The sequence below is a fragment of the Gobio gobio genome, assembly GCF_949357685.1.
Source record: "Gobio gobio genome assembly, chromosome: 25".
In the NCBI taxonomy this organism is placed as follows: Eukaryota; Metazoa; Chordata; class Actinopteri; order Cypriniformes; family Gobionidae; genus Gobio; species Gobio gobio.
In genome coordinates, this window is record NC_137121.1 from 3,290,565 (window position 1) to 3,310,626 (window position 20,062).

Below are 20,062 nucleotides of genomic sequence, written 5' to 3' on the forward strand. Positions count from 1 at the left end.
TATGCTCCAAACAATAACGACCGGGGGAAAAAAACAAAGTTTTTTCTGGTTCTCAGGAAGATGACATGTTAAAATACTAGTAACGCGTTAAAGCAGTGTAAAGGCAGACTATTAGATTAATAGACAATATGTAGCAAAATATTGTTGAAATTCCGATTATTAGTAAATGACTTAATAATCATAAATGTCTCAGTGTGCACTGCTATGGTGGAGCCGTTGCTTAGCCTGCACTTTACTAAAGCTCCCTCAGTCATGTGATTCTGGAACCGGGCCTGTACATATGGTCAATGTTGTTTATAACTATGCATTATGTTGGCCAAAATAAAAATGTTCAATGCAAGGAAATCATGTCTAGATTATTTCACTATTTGCTCCAAGCAACAATGACTTTGAAAATGGCAAAACAATGGTTCCTCTGATCCCTTTTTAAACCATTTCAGGGCAAAAACATATTGAAATATAAATCAATATTTAAAAGGGGTGAAAAATAGGAATGCACGATATTATCGGCACGACATCGGCCGATAAACGCTTAAAATATAAAAATCGGCATCGGATGATATGAAAAAATCATGCCGATATGATAACATGTTGATATGCGCCTGCATTAACTCACGTGTGCAAGGACTGCTATAGCGATAAGATCATGTCAGCCGTTATGGTGATTTATATTGACAGTTTTTAAATGCTGCCTTGAATTTGTGAATCAGCTCAGGATTGCCAGGTTTTCACAACAAAACTAGCCCAAAACAAGCACAATCGCACCACAGCTGAAGCTCCTCCAGGTCCTAGTGCCCGCCCGCTAGACTTTATATAGCCTATTTAGTGGAGGCGCTGTTGTTATAGTAATACAATGAAAAGTAGAATACACAACTAAATTGAAGTTACTTCTTTTTCTGAATAAATAAAGCAGTAATGATGTCAAAGCACAAGCATGACACTTTTTTATATACAGTTTATTAATCTGTAATAACATTTTATGAAATGGATGATGAAATATAATCCCAGGAGCGCTAAAATAATTGTATATTCTTTATTATTTGAAGCTAAATACAGCATCAACTGATGCCATGCCACCCCCACTTCATGTGCACAAACATTAAATTCAAAAATAAAATATTTAGGTTACAACTGCATCTAAAAAATCACTGACTTTATTAGTTATTTTCAGCGCTTTTTATACTCTTATTATAAAAATAACTTCATTAACATTTAATTATCTTTAACAAGTATCCTTTTAGTAAGGAGACCTCAGAAATCAGAAAAAAATGCATGTGGTTTCCAAACAAAGGGTATATAAACATATATCGGTATCGGCAAAAATCCAATATCGTGCATCCCTAGTGAAAAATACAGTATATATAACTATATCGCCCAGCCCTAAGATACTTTGTTTGTGCTTGTAGATGAACCAGCTTACCATTCTCACCTCCGTGGTGGGGGATAAAGTGAGGGGGCAGAGGCTTGTTGACTTGCAACAATGGCTGAAGAGGAGATACCTGTGAGATGGAGAAACACCTTAATTATGTATCAGTGCACCTGAAACTTTCAAAATGGTCAAGGCCAGCTACTGTGCCAAACAAATCATCCTTTTAGTCAAACTAAACCAAGCTATTTTTATGGCTTACCTGTAGCATAAGACAGGTCGTACTGTCCTGGGAGTAGTGGATAGCCTAGGTGATGGTGGGACGGCATGATCCGCTGAGAGGGTGAAGATCTTGGACGTTCACCATCTCTATCCCTCTCATTCCCACTTCGGTCATGGGGCGTCTTTTCACCCACTGTGGGCGATTTGCTCTTGTACTGGCTAGCATGCTGATGCAGGATGTCCAGAGCTTTGGACTCGGACGCAGACTTGCCGCTCACCGTAGGACTGGCACGAGACTTTTCACCCTCCTCACCAGGGGGCATCTTACTGCCATATGGAGAAAAAGAGTACCCCGGCGACAGGTATGATCCTGGAGAAAGGAGAAATTAACAGAGACCCTTTAAATATCTGCATTCTGGTTATACCCTCACCTAAAGGATTATTAGGAACACTAATACTGTGTTTGAGCCCCTTTCGCCTTCAGAACTGCCTTAATTCTACGTGGCATTGATTCAACAAGCTGCTGAAAGCATTCTTTAGAAATGTTGGCCCATATTGATAGGAGAGCATCTTGCAGTTGATGGAGATTTGTGGGATGCACATCCAGGGCACGAAGCTCCAGTTCCACCACATCCCAAAGATGCTCTATTGGGTTGAGATCTGGAGACTGTGGCGGCCATTTTAGTCCAGTGAACTCATTGTCATGTTCAAGAAACCAATTTGAAATGATTCGAGCTTTGTGACGGTGCACTATCCTGCTGGAAGTAGCCATCAGAGGATGGGGACATGGTGCTCATAAAGGGATGGACATGGGCAGAAACAATGCTCAGGTAGGCCGTGGCATTTAAACCATGCCCAATTGGCACTAAGGGGCCTAAAGTGTGCCAAGAAAACATCCCCCACACCATTACACCACCACCACCAGCCTGCACAGTGGTAACAAGGCATGATGGATCCATGTTCTCATTCTGTTTACGCCAAATTCTGACTCTACCATCTGAATGTCTCAACAGAAATCCAGACTCATCAGACCAGGCAACATTTTTCCAGTCTTTAACTGTCCAATTTTGGTGAGCTTGTGCAAATTGTAGCCTCTTTTTCCTATTTGTAGTGGAGATGAATGGTACCCAGTGGGGTCTTCTGCTGTTGTAGCCCATCCGCCTCAAGGTTGTGTGTGTTGTGGCTTCACAAATGCTTTGCTGCAGACCTCGGTTGTAACGAGTGGTTATTTCAGTCAAAGTTGCTCTTCTATCAGCTTGAATCAGTCGGCCCATTCTCCTCTGACCTCTAGCATCAACAAGGCATTTTCGCCCACAGGACTGCCGCATACTGGATGTTTTTCCCTTTTCACACCATTCTTTGTAAACCCTAGAAATGGTGGAAAATCCCAGTAACTGAGCAGATTGTGAAATACTCAGACCGGCCCGTCTGGCACCAACAACCATGCCACGCTCAAAATTGCTTAAATCCCTTTTCTTTCCCATTCTGACGTTCAGTTTGGAGTTCAGGAGATTGTCTTGACCAGGACCACACCCCTAAATGCATTGATTGTCATGTGATTGGTTGATTAGATAATTGTATTAATGAGAAATTGAACAGGTGTTCCTAATAATCCTTTAGGTGAGTGTAGATGAACGGTGTAACAACTAGCTAGCTCAACAAAGGACTTACCAGGGTAATTCTGCATCATGACAGTGGGCATTCCCCTGTATCCCGGATGGCCGGGGTCATAACCCTGGCCATAGGGGTATCCGTGCATGTAAGACATATATGACTGGTGCTGCGGCAGAGGTGAGGAAAACTGCATATGTGCTCGTGGATCTTTGCTAACTCCTCGATGCTCCTCTGATGACGTTCGTGGTTCTGCCACTTCCTTGTTTTCCTCTTTAGAGGGAGTGTCTTTAGGACGCTGCCTTTCATCTTTGCCCTTCCGGTCTCTCTCGCGGTCCCTGTCCCGATCTCTGTCCCGGTTTTGCTCTCGGTCGCGCTCTCGCTCTTCTTTCCACCTCTCCTCATCAATCTGTTTCTGAGCATCAGGGTACTTGCTGGGGTAGACGTAGGGCCACAGCCGAGAGTCTGGCTCCTGGAAAAGAAAGGGGAGTTAGAAATGGCCATTATGAAAGAAAGGCAAGTGCATAGTGAGGGTTCTTGACATTTCAAGGTTAAAGCTTAGATGAAAATTGTATTGTAGGTAGGGCTGTAATCAACCAAAGAAAATCTTGGTCGACTGAGGTCCAGACTAAAAATGACGTTAGGAAAAAATGAATTAGCTGCGCACTGTGCGCAGTACTTGGTGGCCTTGTTGTCTGCCTAAATGAATTATAAATAAACATAAAAACTAGCAGGCTAAATGCAGTATATTAAATAGTTTTTGACATTTTTATTTTGGACTGAAATGAGCGTTGCATCACGTGCACCTGCGCAATATCATAGCCTATGATTTCCCAAAATATAGTAACTGTTACTATGTTGTCAACAAGTGGAACTTTTGAGGATATATGCAACATAATTTAAACAATTGTTTTTGTCATATTTATTATAATAACTGACAGACACTATGCGTGCATCTCAATCAGCTCCCTAGATCAGTAGTCAGGGCACTGATCAGGACAATGAACTACTGAACTACTGAACTACTGAACTACTGAACTAGGGAGCTGATTGAACTTAAAGCATTTACTCTTAAACACAAAAGGCACATCCACTTTAATAAAAAAGGAATATTTATTAAACAAGCCAGATCAAGAGTAGAAACGAAATAAAGTGCATAACTGAAAAATAAAGCATAGGCTCAAAACTAATACAATCAGTGGGCGCAGCGCATCGCGCATTCAGCTCCAAATTAAAAAATAAAATAATAAAGTGCCCAAATCCAATAAATAATACTAGAAATAAATTTTCAGTTTGCACAATAATAAAAGGGACGGGGCAACCTAATGCAGACAAGTTAGCTTACCGTTTTTAGGTGATATGACATGTTTGTCGTCAAGCTGTGATATGCAAACTGTTGCTTGCAAAATTTGCATTCGCCATTTGCCCATTTTCTATTTAATAAAAACACTGCCGATGTCTTTGTTGACATGGTAGAAGAGGACTGACTAGGAAAACGCTCTCACAATTAAATAAATAATATAACAGCAAACTAGCCTAACATTTATTCAATCTGTCACTCTTCTCCAGTGGGTTGGGCTAATCCAAAAGAAGTGAACACAACCCCCATTTGCAATTAGTGCTTTCTACCGGATGAAATGAATGCGGCCAAACTGATGAAATGAACGTGGCAAAAACTAATGAAATGAGTGCAGCAAAAAATCGACCAATCAGAATTTTGGTCGAGCCAGAACATATCGACTAATAATCGACTGGGAGATTACAGCCCTAATTGTAGGCATATCAAGGGATCTTAAGTTCCTTACCTGTCTATACATGTACATTGCCTGCTCCATAGCCGATCTTCCAGGCTCAATGCCTGGTTTCTGCTCATCCTTTGTATGATGGCCAGCTTCACTTAGCTTCATTTTCAAACCCTCACCTTGCTGGGTCTGTCCCTTGCCATCTTCCCCTTTGGGGATGATGACAGACTTGCCAGGCTCTGAGGGATCTTTGGGCTTGCCCTGTGGCGACGGCTTGCCCAAGTCCGAGAGACTCGGAGCCTTGGACAATGTTGGAGGAACCGAAGTTTTCTGCTTCCATTCTTCCGGTTTCATGGAGGCTTCCCTGTCCTTCTGAGCAGCCTCTGATTTCTTCTCCTGGGCACGATGCTGCTCAGCGGCTTGTCGCTGTCGGTCCTCACACTGCTGCCTGTAAGCTGGGCTTGTGTTCATTAGGTGGTTATGGTAGGCCTGATCTGGCGAATAGCCAAAGGGAGGTACATAAGCATACTGATTGTAATAGAGGGGCTGCATGAACATGCTAGAGCGCTGCTGAATGACCGAAGGCTGCTGTTGGTGCTGAGAGGATGCACCCATGTCTGGCTTTCGCTCTTCTGGCGGCTCTGATTTGCCCTTGTCATTCACTGGTTCTGGGTCCTCCTCTTTTTTCACCTTCACTGCACCACCATCTTGCAACGATGTGGCAGTGTTAGAGACTCCCGGACTGGGGTTTGGGTTGCTATAATTGGGCGAGTAGTATGTTTCGTAACCTGGATAAAAAGAGGAGTCTTTGTTTGGTGGTTGGGATGGGAACAGAGTTTTCTTGGCACCTTCCCGAACCGCCTGATCCTCAGATTTGACCTTCACACCATCCACTTTGCCCTCTCCGTCCTCCCCTGCATCAGAGATGTCAGAGTATGCCGGGCTGTTGGTCTTCACAGAAGAGTTATCTGCCCCATTTTGGGTAACCACGTGAAGTGGAGTAAGAGGCTGTGGCATCCCCCCAGTTTCTATCCGACTAGCCACACCAATAGAAGGACTGGGTGAATTGTCAGAAAAGCTGTAGATTTTGTCCGCCTCTGCTTTCATGCTGGCTAGCCGACTTTGATGCGGATCTGTGGATCCATTTAACAGCCCCTCACTCTTGCTGCCTTGGTCTGAGCTTTCGGAATATGGGCTCTTACCTTCTTCAGGTTTCCCCCCTTTGGAAGGGGCTTTTGGACTGTCGCCTTCCTTACTGCCCTCTTTCTTTTTCTTATCTTTCTTTTTCTTGTCCTTAGAACCACTCACGGCTGGGTTAACCGAGGGATCGCCTATTACGACAGGCTTGGGTTGAATGGATTTTAGTTGGGGGCTCTTGCTAACGGACTGGACCACAGAGCCCATACTTGAAGAGGAGCCAGAATTGGGGGCCGGGAAGCCAGAGGCTGGTAAGGTGTACAACGGCTGTGGAGGTAAAGAGGGAACCAGGGGCCTTGCTGACTTCATTGCCTTCTGAGCAAGTTTGTCTGCTTTGGTACTACCGCCTGACTTCTTGGCTTTATCCAATCCTCTTTTATCATCGATGCCATCATTGCTCGCCTCATCTGTGAGACATGGGCCATCCTCACAGCCGTCCATGGGCACAACGGAGTCATGCTCAGTCTCGGGTTTCTTCTTGCCAGGCTGCTTGGAGCTGAACTTTCCTGATGACGGTGATGGGCTCTGGGCATCAATTCCTCTACCTTTGGGGGTATTCGACCGCGCAGGAGACGCACAGCCCTTCTGGGAAATGGATGCCCCATTGCAACTGCCTGACTCGGGGTGCAAAGTGGAGTCCTCACCGTACTCACTATCGCCATCTATATCCAGCTTGATGTCCTCATCATTGTGAGCACGAGCCTGGTGATATTTAAGGCCATTAATGTGCTTGTACTTCTTGTTGCAGTTAGGATGGGGGCAATCAATGAGGACCGGCGAGGGGCAGTTGCGATCCAAAGAAGGGGGCAATGATTCGGCTTTGATGTTGGACAGGGGAAGAATAGTATGAGGTATTCCACTATTTGAATTGGTGCGCATTCGTTTGCTCCCCTTAGTGTCCTCTGAGCTAGAATTGGGCTCCATGTCTGAGGCAGGCTTGTTCTTGCGTTTGTTAGCAGATGATGGACTAGCCTTTATATCCTCAGGGTTGCTGTTCGGTGGGGTACGCCGTTCAGAGGAATTCTGACTGCCTCGCCGCCCTTTGCTGTTCGACGCGGCTCGTGTTTTGCTGTTGTTGCTGCCCTTGTTATCAGAAGAGTTGCTGTTTTCATTTACAGGCGTGTTGCTATTGGGCCTCATTCTTTTACCCCGTCCACGTCCGTTCCTCATCTCCAGGTCACTTGTGGGTGACTCGCAGAACCTGAGGAAAAGCAAATGAATGTCAACTGAATATAAAAAAGGTCTCTTCCATAGACATTACATTCAGAATCATGAATTGAATAAATACAGTGGCGGACAAAATTATTATTACACATGGCATCTGGGAGTGGTCTTATTGGGCCTATATTTATTTTCCAAGAGGACAATGACCCGAAACATTCTTCTAACTATTCCCGGAAGGAATCTGCTGGAACATTGAAACCCCTCAAAGTACAGACCTCGACCCCATCGAGCACATTAGAGGCGAGCTTGAAAATAAATCTATTGTACATTCAAAGGAAAGCCTTTGGCTTGAGTTGCAGAAAGCAAGTTCTCAGAGGATATATACTGACACAATGCCAGTGTGCTGCTTTAATTGCTGCAAAAGGTGGACATACCAAATATTAAAGTTAAAAGTGGACAAAAACAGTACGACTCATGTACATTTCATGAACATTATGACATTTAAATCATGTTTTCGAGGCAAAAAAGGTAAATATTTTTACATCTGTCAGGTGTTCTAATAATTTCGGCCATCCATTTTCTAAATAAAACTCACAATTATCTGCTAACCACAAAGGGCGCTAACAGAGATTCTCTCAGATGAGAGATGGCCTCTCTTCTAAATCAGCCTCTACATTTGGATGCTATAAGTGCTTCTCCAGTGGGCCCTGGAGAGCCAGCAACGTGCTGTGCGTTTTTATCCACTCGTTATCCCTGATCTCGACAGCAATGCTTGTTCTGATGAATGGCACGCCGTGCCACACTGCTGCAGGATTAAGCCAGGGTGACCCGGCTGCTGATTAGATGCAGTGTGATAACATCCTCTAACAGATAAGACACAGGCTCAGAGGCAAGAGCAACCAGAGAGCTTGATCAAAGCACAGTAAACTGTAGTAAAACAAAGCAGTTAAGAAAGCTACCTCAGGGCCCTCAGTCCTCAGATCAGAACTGAGATTTTTAAGGACCAGCAGAATGACAAGATGACACATCACAGGTTGACATCAGTGCTGGAAGTGGGGCGGTACAGCACCTCTACATATGACTCTTAAGCGTACCTGCACCTTTTCTTGAGTACCGCTACATCTCGCCTTTATAACGGACGGCCAAATGTTTAATTAAGTGGCGCGCGAATCACTGTAGGTGCGTTCACCATTGCGCTCCAAAAGCCTTGTTTATACTTTAGCCTGGCACAACACCATTGAAACTATCTTTACATAAACCCATTATAATAAATGTTATATTTACCTGTGTCTTCCCTGTTAGACATAATACAGAAATGTAATAGTCATCAAACACCTTTCTTAACTGCATAAATAATACATTAAATATAGATTAATCATCATTAAAGCTACACTTTTCTCTGTTCCCGTTGTTCTGTGATGAACATTAATGACAGACATCATCAGTGCTCCTGTCACTTTAAGATCGGCCGCTGACGAACATGACGCGGATCTGACGCATCTCATTTCCTCACAAGTTCATGTAAGACGTTATTCAACTAATTTAAGACTCCTATTATGAGAATACACCACAAAACTGGCATTTTGGCAAAATTATCTGTGTTGTTGTTATTGTTTGTTCAAGAGCGAAAGAGAACTTGATGTGTGCACGAGACTGGCGCAAATCTTTCTGTGCATCGAGTAGGGGTGCACCGATCCGACTTTTTCAGTCCCGATACCGATACCGATGCCTGGGCTTTGTGTATCTGTCGATACCCGATACCGATCCGATATATTGTTGAATTAATAATAAACTGTATATCTTCCACCTTATACCTTCCTTGAAGAGACTAAAGGCACCAGACTTTACTAACTAAACATAACTAAGACAAAATAACAGATGTATGTAAGGTGTTGAATTCTTATTTATTTAAAAAACAATTGTGCATTCAAATCTAAAATAGAATGTAATCTAACTTCTTTAAATAAATAAAATGTAGCAGTGGAAACAAAAAACAGTCAAACATACAATAGTAATCTGACAGTTACCAAACATTTTTTACACTACAGATAATTGTTTTGGTATATAATCATATCAATATTCAAAAGTAGCATTACAAATTAACAAATAGTCTAATTTTCTACCATATGCAATTTAATAAAAATTTTCAGCTAGCTAATAACAACTTTGTTCTGGTTTCACCTCACTCCAGATTAAATGATTGTAGGCTAGGCCTATTTATTTTACTACACATTGTCAACAGAAATAAGATGAAATACTGTTGATAATTAAAAATAATTCTTACTACCCACTCTTGCTAAAATGGGTAAGCACACTTGTGTTCTCATTTCAGTTGCGTTCTGAGTAAATTAATAAACTGAGTTCATGAGTTCAGTGTTGGACAGATCAGTTGTTCTGGCCAGTCGTTAAAATGATTCGGTTCAAAGGAGTCATTAGGTCACGAATCGGACATTAGCAGACGCGTTGTGTGCGAATCCCGTCTGTTAGAACATCGCGAAAGATGTCAACACACAGAAAACACTTCATAACTGGATATAATTTGTCTCCCGTTTATTGAAAGTATGCTTTATGTCAGCTGGTCAGAGAAGAGTCAATGTTTTTTGAGCGCAATTCACACCCAGTGATAATTCAAGGACAAAATTGTCCGAATGTGTCACGTGCAACATGGTTTCGGTCTTCCGAGCTTTTGATTTGGATTAATATGTGAAATATGAGAGCGAACACTGATTATTTTGAAGACCCAGAGAGCGCGCGCGGGGGAGGAGCTCTCAGATCGGTCTCTCTGTCACTCAGTCACAAGCGCAGCATCTGTTCTACATCACTCGTAAATCACAATAACTCATCAAATTAGGCTTTGGCCGTCAAAAAAATGTCAATGCAGGAAAGACCCTGACTTTGCAGTAATACCCTCGAAACAGCGACGAACTAGTTGGCGTGGCAAGCGTGAAATATCTCCTCCACACAGCCGAGTCTCTTCTAGCATGCGACACACGTGAAGCTGACGAATGACGTAGGTTCTGCTGCGAAGGAAAAAAACACCTGGATCGGCTTGTGGATCTGTTAATTTTTCCGATCCCCGATCCAGCTATTTTGTCAGTATCGCGGCCGATATCCGATCCTAATATCGGATCGGTGCACCCCTAGCATCGAGTGTGTGTGTGTGTCAGCTCCCTATCTTCCTAGGTGGTGAATCAGTATATCGTGTACATGAATGTGGCGCACACACACACACAGGACATTGACAGCGTGTTCTCTTGTGTCTTGTCACGCTTAAATGGTTTAAAAGCATTTACACGAATAAGAGTGTGATCATATAATTTAACGCTGGACAAAAATGGATATAAAAACGACGCTGTGTTAATTGCGTTAAATATATTTAATGCATTAAACGGAAAAAAATGAATTGCCTGCGTTAACGCGATAATTTGTTGTGGTACATTTTGACTAGTTGTAGAATTTATAATCGATAATCAGTATAGATTAGGGATGTAACAATACAGTTAGTCCACGGTTCAATACATACCTACATACCAGTTTTTAACCACGGTTTTCGGTTTGGTGGCTTGTCATATGAGTTTTTTGTTATTCTATTCTTAAGCGACAGGAACAGCAAGAGGTTAAAGAGAAAAATTTTTTTTTTTTTTATTGCAATACTCTTTCTTTATTTTACTTAAAAGAATTGAAAAACGTTACTTAAACTTAAAACTTTACTTAAAAAAAAACATTGTACACATTCCTAGTGTATTGTATAATATAAAATAAATATATATAAAGATTTACACTGGCAGCTCAGAGCTGTACACCAGCATTTAAGTATGAAATTGAATGAATAAATGTAAAAATAAAACACTTCAGACTTCACTATAAAATATACATTGATTCTTATTAAAGCTACTGTATTAGTTCTTCAGTCAAGAGCAGTGAGTGATTTTCTCTTTGTCTTTTGTTGTTGTATTAACATTAAAGGGATAGTTCACTCAAAAATAAAAATTCTGTCATCGAGAAATGAATACAGGTTTGAAACAATATTAGAGTGAATAATGACATCATTTTATAGGTGAACTGTCCCTTTAAGGACAGCGTGTTCACTATAGGCTGCGCCGCTGTCAATTAAAGACCTGCGTGCATCTAATATACACACACACGCCGATTTTACTTTCACTTTAGACATAACCGACTGTGTTTATGTAAACCTTGTGTGTATTTGACAGTATTAGTGCAGTAAGACGACTACTTAGTCCACTAATCACGTGTTTGACAGGCGTTTAGTGCGCACGCTCGGAAAAGCGCATGTTAGTGCATAAGCACGTGAATGAAATGTTTAACCGGCAAGGCTTTAAAACGCATGCAAATAATGAACTTTGGTGATTGTGAATAACTCTAGTGTTCCGTGAGTATAACTCCACCACTAACCTGTGATGTGAATGTATGTTGCGTTGTTCAGTATTGGGATGGAGGCAAATTATAGAATTTGTAGAAAACTAATTAATGAAATGCAAAATCGAAAAAAAAAAAAACGCGTATTGAACCGTGAATGCCGTACCGAACGGTTCAATATTATATTGAGAATTGTGGCATCCCTAGTATAGATGTTTCACTAAAGATGTATAATACACCTGCGGCATGTATAGTGTTGCTATTTGATTAAAAAAAAGACAAAAATGAACATTGGCCTGGATGATAATGAGGAGCCGTCAATGGTCTTGCTTTGTAAATAAACCCTTATTGTAACAAATGCTATAGTTAACCAATTACAAGAGCTATATGTTAGTTTTAAGGCTGAGTACAAGTTAGAAAGAGCTTTAAAATATGGACCTTCTTGATTTATTAACTAAACAATCCCCCGAACACTTTATTTATCCCACTTCAAGCACTGTAATATTAGAGATATTTACGAGTTGTGCTGGAGGTTAGAAGGAATTAGATATATTGTTGGTTATACAACAATCTCTTGGCATGTTGTCGTTTTCAGACACCCCTGCAAGTTAACTAACCAACCCTCTCTAACTAACTGGACCATAAGTTAACACCCCGTCAAATCAGAGTAGATGAGTAATTGCCACCTGATATTAAAACTATTCCTGACTTTAAAATGTTTTCTTCCAGAGTTAAGACTAGGTTAAAGATAAATCAGAATTGTACTCACTTATAATATTGTGAAGGTATTGTGTATGTTTGGAAGTTATAGAGTTGAGTTTTATTAATGTATGAATCGGTTTTTAGATACTTTTTTGTATTTATTGTTTTTGATTGCAAGTGTTGCAAATTAGCCTTTGGCTATATACACTGTGATACCAGACATCAGATTGTTTAGTCAAAATTATCTATGTTGGTGGGATCTGTCCCTATCAAATACATTTTTAAATAAATAAAATGTCCATCATAAGTGTCAGATCTTAGATTCTGCATACCGGAATGACTTTCGCATTCATCGTAAATTGCTTTTACAAAAGACTACATGTGACTCAAAGCAATGCAAATATATAGGAGAAGCGCATATGAATGCACTGCATCATCTTCCCCAGGGGCTAATGCTGCGTTAGTAGTGTTTGCCTGCAGCCAGCAGATAAAGTGCACCACGGAAATACAGCCTTTTCTGGAACATTACGATTAGAAATCAGAAGCTACCTCCCGAGGCCCTTAAATGTACACAGTATTATGTGCAGCAAATTATTTGTTGGTATTTGACCTTGGGTAGGTTACAGCATGGAGTGTATGTAATGTGCAAGGTCAAAAAAAGGAGCCTCCTTTATTATAACTGCCTCGGGCTATAATAGCCCCAATCTATGGGTCATGTGAGCAGTTCATGGCTTTAGGAAATGCTGGTCTGTAAGGGACTACTGCTCCTTTAGATCAACGGGGGGGATGGGAATCAATTCCTTCATGATGTTGCATTTGAAAAGGTGGATGTCAGTGCATTTTGAGACATTGCCCTCCAATGTTTCCTTCATTACTGCAATGGCAGTGCTCCCAAAGCCCAGAGGAGGTGATGGTCTAGCGCAGGGATCCTTAAATCTTGCCCTGGAGGGCCAATGCGCTGCAGAGTTAAGCTCCAACCCTGATCAAATTCACCTACCTGTGATTTTTTAATGATCCTAAAGGCATTGATTGGCATGTTCAGGTGTGTTTGATTAGGGTTAAAGCTAAACTCTGCAGGAAAGTGGGGCTGCGTCCCCATTCGCATACTATCCGTACTAAATAGTATTCGAAAAAAGAATTAGTATGTCCCAAATCTTAGTATGTTGAAAAAAGTATTCCAAAGATTCCCGGATGGTTTACTATTTCCGGTCAGAATCCGAAGTGCAGATCGATGCGCTCTCTAACGGCTGATATTGCCCACAACCCATTGCGAGATGGACGAGGATTCGATTAGAACTACAAACGCGGATAAAAAGTGTTAAAAAACTACAAACATGACGGTTACGCGAGTCTGACGGTTAAGTGGAGAGGATTAGATAAAGTGGTTTGAGTGAGCAATTATCAGTATTTAACCTGACGAAAAGATATTTATTCAATATTATCCACATTATATTTTTCCTTCAGCAGCATTGAGAACTTTTGTAATGATACGTTTGGCCATTAACTTTGCAAACACATGAGAGGAATCTAAAGACCCACGAAAGGCAGATCAACGAGTGACTACATTTCTCTCCGATACGGTAGGAAATTAAATTGAAAGTGGGGGATTTGAACTGTGACGATGATTGACAGGGCAGTTTAAACGGTGACGGGACGCACGTAACAGAGTCCGTTAAAGATGACGAAGTAGTCCCAAAGCTTGCATACTCTTCTGCTACACACTCAAAAGTATGTACTTTTTCTTCACAAAAAGAGTACATACTTTTAGGACGTAGTATAAGTAGGCGAATTGGGACGCAGCCTGGATCTTGTGGGCCAGATTTGAGGATCCCTGGTCTAGCGGGAGTGTGTAGTGGCCAATATAAATTCAAACAGATTTCAGAGATCTGAATGATGTTTGAACATGCATATCCATAAATTAGGTTGTATTTAGTATTAGAGTTGTCTTACCGTGGGGGTGCCCAGTCGTGTCGAGTGCAGTCTAAAAGGGTTCCAACATACGTCTTGTTCCTCCAGGTGACATTTACAACCAGCATACCTGAAGAAAAGACATCAACACAGGAAATAAGACCTCAAGAACTGAAACACATTGAACTCTTCAGCTGAATCAATGCACCGTGTCATCCGTTTAACGGATCACCTATTGAGTGGCGCAGGTATGACATCACTTTGTCGGGCAAAGTGCGGAAGCGAGTTAGCATTTTAGATGGGGTTGTGGTTAAATGGATGAAAGAAGGTCTGTGGTGAACACAAGCTTAATGGTGCGTTCACACCAGACGCGAATGAAGCGTTTCGCGCGAGTGATTTACATGTTAAGTCAATGCAAAGATGCGAATAGACATTCTAGAGCGTTTGGAAAATCTGAACTTTGGCGGATATTCGCGCCGCGTTAACCAATCAGGAGCTTGCTCTAGTAAGTGACAACAATGAGGACAAAATCATATGTGGATACCCGGAGCTGTACTAGGGCTATATTGAAGAAAAAAATGTGCTACATCCTTGTTAAATAATGCGATATTGGATACGATATTGCTTTAAAGGGTTAGTTCACCCAAAAATGTAAATTCTGTCATTAATGACTGAGCCTCATGTGGTTGGACACCCGTCAGACCTCCGTTCATCTTCAGACACAAATGAAGATATTTTAGTGTAAATCTGATGCTCTGAAAGGCCTCCATTGGCTCAATGGCACTTTACACTCTCAAGACCCTTAAAAGGCACTAAAGACGTCGATACAAAGTCCATCTCACTACAGCGGCTCTACAATAACTTAATGAATCGGCGACAATAGTTTTTGTGCGCAAAAAAAACCCTAAATAACGACTTATATAGTGATGACGATTTCAAAACACGGCCTCATGAAGCGTCGAAGCGTTATGAATCAGTGAGTCGATTCAGCGGTTTGGAGCGTTATGAATCAGTGAGTCGATTCAGCGGTTTGGAGCGTTATGAATCAGTGAGTCGATTCAGCGGTTTGAAGCGTTATGAATCAGTGAGTCGACTCAGCAGTTTGAATCGCCAAATTTCAGCAGTTTGGCGGTTTGACACGCGATCCGAATCATGAATCGACTCACTGATTCATAACGCTTCGAAGCTTCATGAGGCCGTGTTAAGAAATCGTCATCACTATGTAAGTCGTTATTTAGGTTTTTTTTTGCGCACAAAAACTATTGTCGCCGATTCATAAAGTTATTGTAGAGCCGCTGTAGTGAGATGGACTTTGTAACTTTAGTCTTAAGGGTCTTGAGAGTGTAAAGTTGAGCCAATGGAGGCCTTTCAGAGCATCAGCTTTACACTAAAATATCTTCATTTGTGTCTGAAGATGAACGGAGGTCTGACGGGTGTCCAACCACACGAGGCTCAGTCATTAATCACAGAATTTTCATTTTTGGGTGAACTAACCCTTTAAGTGTGTAAAATCTATTTCTTTCCCCAACTGATATCTTTCACTTAAAGCATAAGCGACTGTGTTTACATGAATACTCATCAAGACATAACTGTATGTGTATTTGACAGTTCGAGTGTGTAACAAGGCTTGTGCGCACGTTTCGGTGTGTCAGACAGCGCGAGACTGCAAGGAGTTGTTTATCGCAAGTTATTGCGTTTAATAACTCTTTTTAACGTCAAGCCGTGAACTACATTTTTACTCTTTTAGTTTTACATTTTGTCAAGGGCTTGTTTACATTTATACTTTTTTATAGTACACTACTGAAGGCCAACGTTGCAAGTTAAATTCAATGTTTTTAAGTAAAATTGTTGAAAATTATTGCGATAAATTAGTTGATAGATTAATCCATAAATTAGTCGACAGATTAATCGATAAACTAGTCGATAGATTAATCGATAAATTAGTCAATAGATTAATCGATAAATTAATCAATAGATTAATCGATAAGTTAGTCAATAGATTAATCTCTTTTTTTGTTATGTTGGTTTACAAATTTGTACCTTTTTTCATGTTTACTCTTTTAGCTTTACATTTTGTCAAGGGCTTTACATTTATACTTTTTTATAGTACACTACTGAAGGCCAACATTGCAAGTTAAATGAAATGTTTTTAAGTAAAATTTTTGAAATTTATTGCGATAAATTATTCGATAGATTAATCGACAAATTAGTCAATAGATTAATCGATAAATTAGTCAATAGATTAATCGATAAATTAGTCAATAGATTAATCGATAAATTAGTCAATAGATTAATCTCTTTTTTGTTATGTTGGTTTACAAATTTGTACCTTTTTACATTTTACTCTTTTAGTTTTACATTTTGTCAAGGGCTTGTTTACATTTATACTTTTTTATAGTACACCACTAAAAGCCAACGTTGCAAGTTAAATTAAATGTTTTTAAGTAAAATTGCTGAAAATTATTGTGATTAATTATTCGATAGATTAATCGATAAATTAATCGATAAATTAGCCAATAGATTAATCGATAAATTAGTCAATAGATTAATCAATAAATTAGTCAACAGATTAATCGATAAATTAGTCAACAGATTAATCTCTTTTTTTGTTATGTTATGTTGGTTTACAAATTTGTACTTTTTTACATTTTTACTCTTTTAGTTTTACATTTTGTCAAGGGCTTGTTTACATTTATACTTTTTTATAGTACACTACTGAAGGCCAACATTGCAAGTTAAATTAAATGTTTTTAAGTAAAATAGTTGAAAATTATTGCGATAAATTATTCGATAGATTAATCGATAAATTAGTCAATAGATTAATCGGTAAATTAGTCAATAGATTAATCGATAAATTAATCAACAGATTAATCGATAAATTAGTCAATAGATTAATCGATAAATTAGTCAATAGATTAATCGATAAATTAGTCAATAGATAAATCTATTTTTTTGATATGTTGGTTTACAAATTTGTACCTTTTTACATTTTTACTCTTTTAGTTTTACATTTTGTCAAGGGCTTGTTTACATTTATACTTTTTTATAGTACACCACTAAAGGCCAACGTTGCAAGTTAAATTAAATGTTTTAAGTAAAATTGTAGAAAATTATTGCGATAAATTAGTCGATAGATTAATCGATAAATTAGTCAATAGATTAATCGATAAATTAGTCAATAGATTAATCTCTTTTTTTGTTATGTTGGTTTATAAAATGTGTACTTTTTTACATTTTTACTCTTTTAGTTTTACATTTTGTCAAGGGCTTGTTTACATTTATACTTTTTTCATAGTACACTACTGAAGGCCAACGTTGCAAGTTAAATTAAATGTTTTTAAGTAAAATTGTTGAAAATGATTGCGATAAATTAGTCAATAGATTAATTGATATAAAAATAGTCGTTAGTGGCAGCCCTAGGATCTGGGTTTAGAACAAATATGCACGATCAGCTAGACTAGTTGGCAAAAAGATAAATGACTTGATGTCCAAATCTAGAACAGCTCCTGTATAAACACAATGGGATCCGCAGGGCGCACATGAAGCTATTAGCATGCAGGGGGAAGCAAAGAATGGAGAGAAGTAAAAAAAAAAAGGGGGGAAGGGACACTGGTCTGACATTGCTGTAGACATTGCTGTATGCGTTTTGGACTGGAATCAGCTGAGGTATATAAAAAGATTCCAGCGTGCCCAGATGTGTCAACATAATTTTCAGCATCCTGCACGTTGTGTGCCATCTGCTTGACATTTAGCGCAACAAAAACCAGACATTGAGAGATACAGCGTGACAGTAGATTAGCCTGCACTCGTTTGTTAACACCAGGTGGCAGCAGCTATCATTTCTGAAGAGCCTGGAATATAGTACACTCCCCACCCACAAAGCAATTCCACCACACACACACACACACACACAAGAAATCAAGGATCTGACCTTCCCAAGCACCACACAAAATTGATCTACGGTGCTTTTGAGGGCTGTCTCTGCAACCTCTCATTGTGACTGACAAAGCGCACAAGAGATATCTGTTTGATTTCAAGCTGCAAGGCGCTATTCACAATGGGGCATCAATTGCCCGCTTCTAAAACAGCTTATCAAGAGGTGCCAGGCAATACAAATTTCACACTGCAGTCGACTGCAAAGGGAGACAAAAACCGTCCATGTGTTTAGTTCTGCCTTTCACGCTGCGTTTCCTTGACAACTGGCAACGGCGAGCCGCCACCGCAACGCCGCTCGTTCCATCTCAATGACACCAGTGGGGAAAATACTCCAATCATGTCTCCAAATGGGAAACGTCGATAATTGGCCTTTTTTTTACGAGACTGAAAAAAAATACCCCTACATCTGCTAACAATTAGCATGACATCAGCTGTTGTTGGAATGGCAAGCGTTACCAATGAAACCGGACCACCGGCGGGGCAAGGTGAGCCGCAGTGTTAACCAACCTGCCAATTCAATGTCACTCGCCCGAACGTACAATGTTATTTCTAAAGGCTTCATTCCAGGACCCTATAAAAAGGAAGCTAGAGCCTCAGTACAGGTGTGTACTCGCGTCCAGAAATAATAAAGAGCTTCATGACACAGGTGTGCCACACAGCCAAAGGGAAAACACTGACGTACAGAGAATACGTGTGTGTGTGTGTGTGTGTAACTCGCATTCCCTGCCAGTGACCTCTACATGTCAGCAAGTCTCTTGACGAAACCTGAGCGCTAGTCATCAGCTTTGAAGCGACATTTGCACCGGAGACCTTTCCTGCAGACTACTTTAGTTTTTATAAGCTAAGAGAGAGAGAGAGAGTCACACAATGTCTGCTGTATAACTGCAGGTGTGGCTGCACATTCTCCCGCATGGCTCATATTTCCACAGTAGGCGCTTAATTCTGTAAAATGGACGCCCTGACCCGCTCAGACCATCAGTCTGCGAATGTTTACCAAACACAAATGCTCTTCCCTGCAAACATTGAGCATGTTTAGTGTGGGTTTTTTTTTTGGGAACCAAAATGTTCTAAGAAAACGGTTCTATTGTAACCATAAACTAAGATTTTCAAAATGTTGGTTTTTGTGCGACAACCTAAAAAGAACACTTAAAACTTGAATTTTTGTGCATTTGTATTTATATGTTTATAGATTAAATACCATAAAGCCATGTGTTAGGGGTGGGCGATATCTCGATATTTAAAATATATCGAGATATTTTTTCAACACGATATGGATTTTGACATATCGTATATATCGATATATTGTTTATATTTAATTTATATGGAGATACTTCGGTTTTAAGGCGTCGGACGAACAGCAGACAGATGTCTACTGCCATGAATGCCGACAGTTGGTTCTCAAACACTTGATCCAAAATACAGTTTACCTAGGCGGCATTACTTTGCGAGACAAGAACTCCCGCGACTGTACACTACGGAGAGAGAGCGGCTTGCTGCTGAATTGGAGAAGGTTACTTAAGTAATGCGTGCGCACTAAAAGCCTGTCAAACAAAAGTGATTACTGGACTAAATCGTACTAATAATGTCAAATACACACAAGGTTTACATAAACACAGTCGGTTACGTCTAAAGTGAAAGTAAAATCGGCGTGTGTCTGTATATTAGATGCGTGAAAGTCTTAAATTGACAGCGGCGTAGCCTATAGTGAACACGCTGCCGCTTGTCCTTAAAGGGACAGTTCACCTCTAAAATGATGTCATTATTTACTAACTCTAATGTTGTTCCAAATCTGTATTCATTTCTTCTGTTGAATACCAGACAGTTGATGATAGCGATT

At 40.3% G+C, this 20,062-nt stretch overlaps 1 protein-coding gene across 4 annotated transcripts in view; it reads right to left on the reverse strand.

Moving 5' to 3' along the window:
* znf609a (zinc finger protein 609a) overlaps window positions 1-20,062 on the reverse strand; it is a 188,607-nt gene that overhangs the window by 5,863 nt on the left and 162,682 nt on the right. For all 4 annotated transcript variants that reach the window (XM_079810168.1, XM_079810169.1, XM_079810170.1 and 1 more), the window contains 5 exons: window positions 14,332-14,419; window positions 5,005-7,339; window positions 3,260-3,671; window positions 1,629-1,958; window positions 1,421-1,499 (listed from right to left, as the gene is read on the reverse strand). In XM_079810168.1, the coding sequence (XP_079666294.1) occupies window positions 1,426-1,499; window positions 1,629-1,958; window positions 3,260-3,671; window positions 5,005-7,339; window positions 14,332-14,419 (3,239 nt within the window). In that variant the 3' untranslated portion in view covers window positions 1,421-1,425. The remainder of the gene's footprint in view (window positions 1-1,420; window positions 1,500-1,628; window positions 1,959-3,259; window positions 3,672-5,004; window positions 7,340-14,331; window positions 14,420-20,062) is intronic.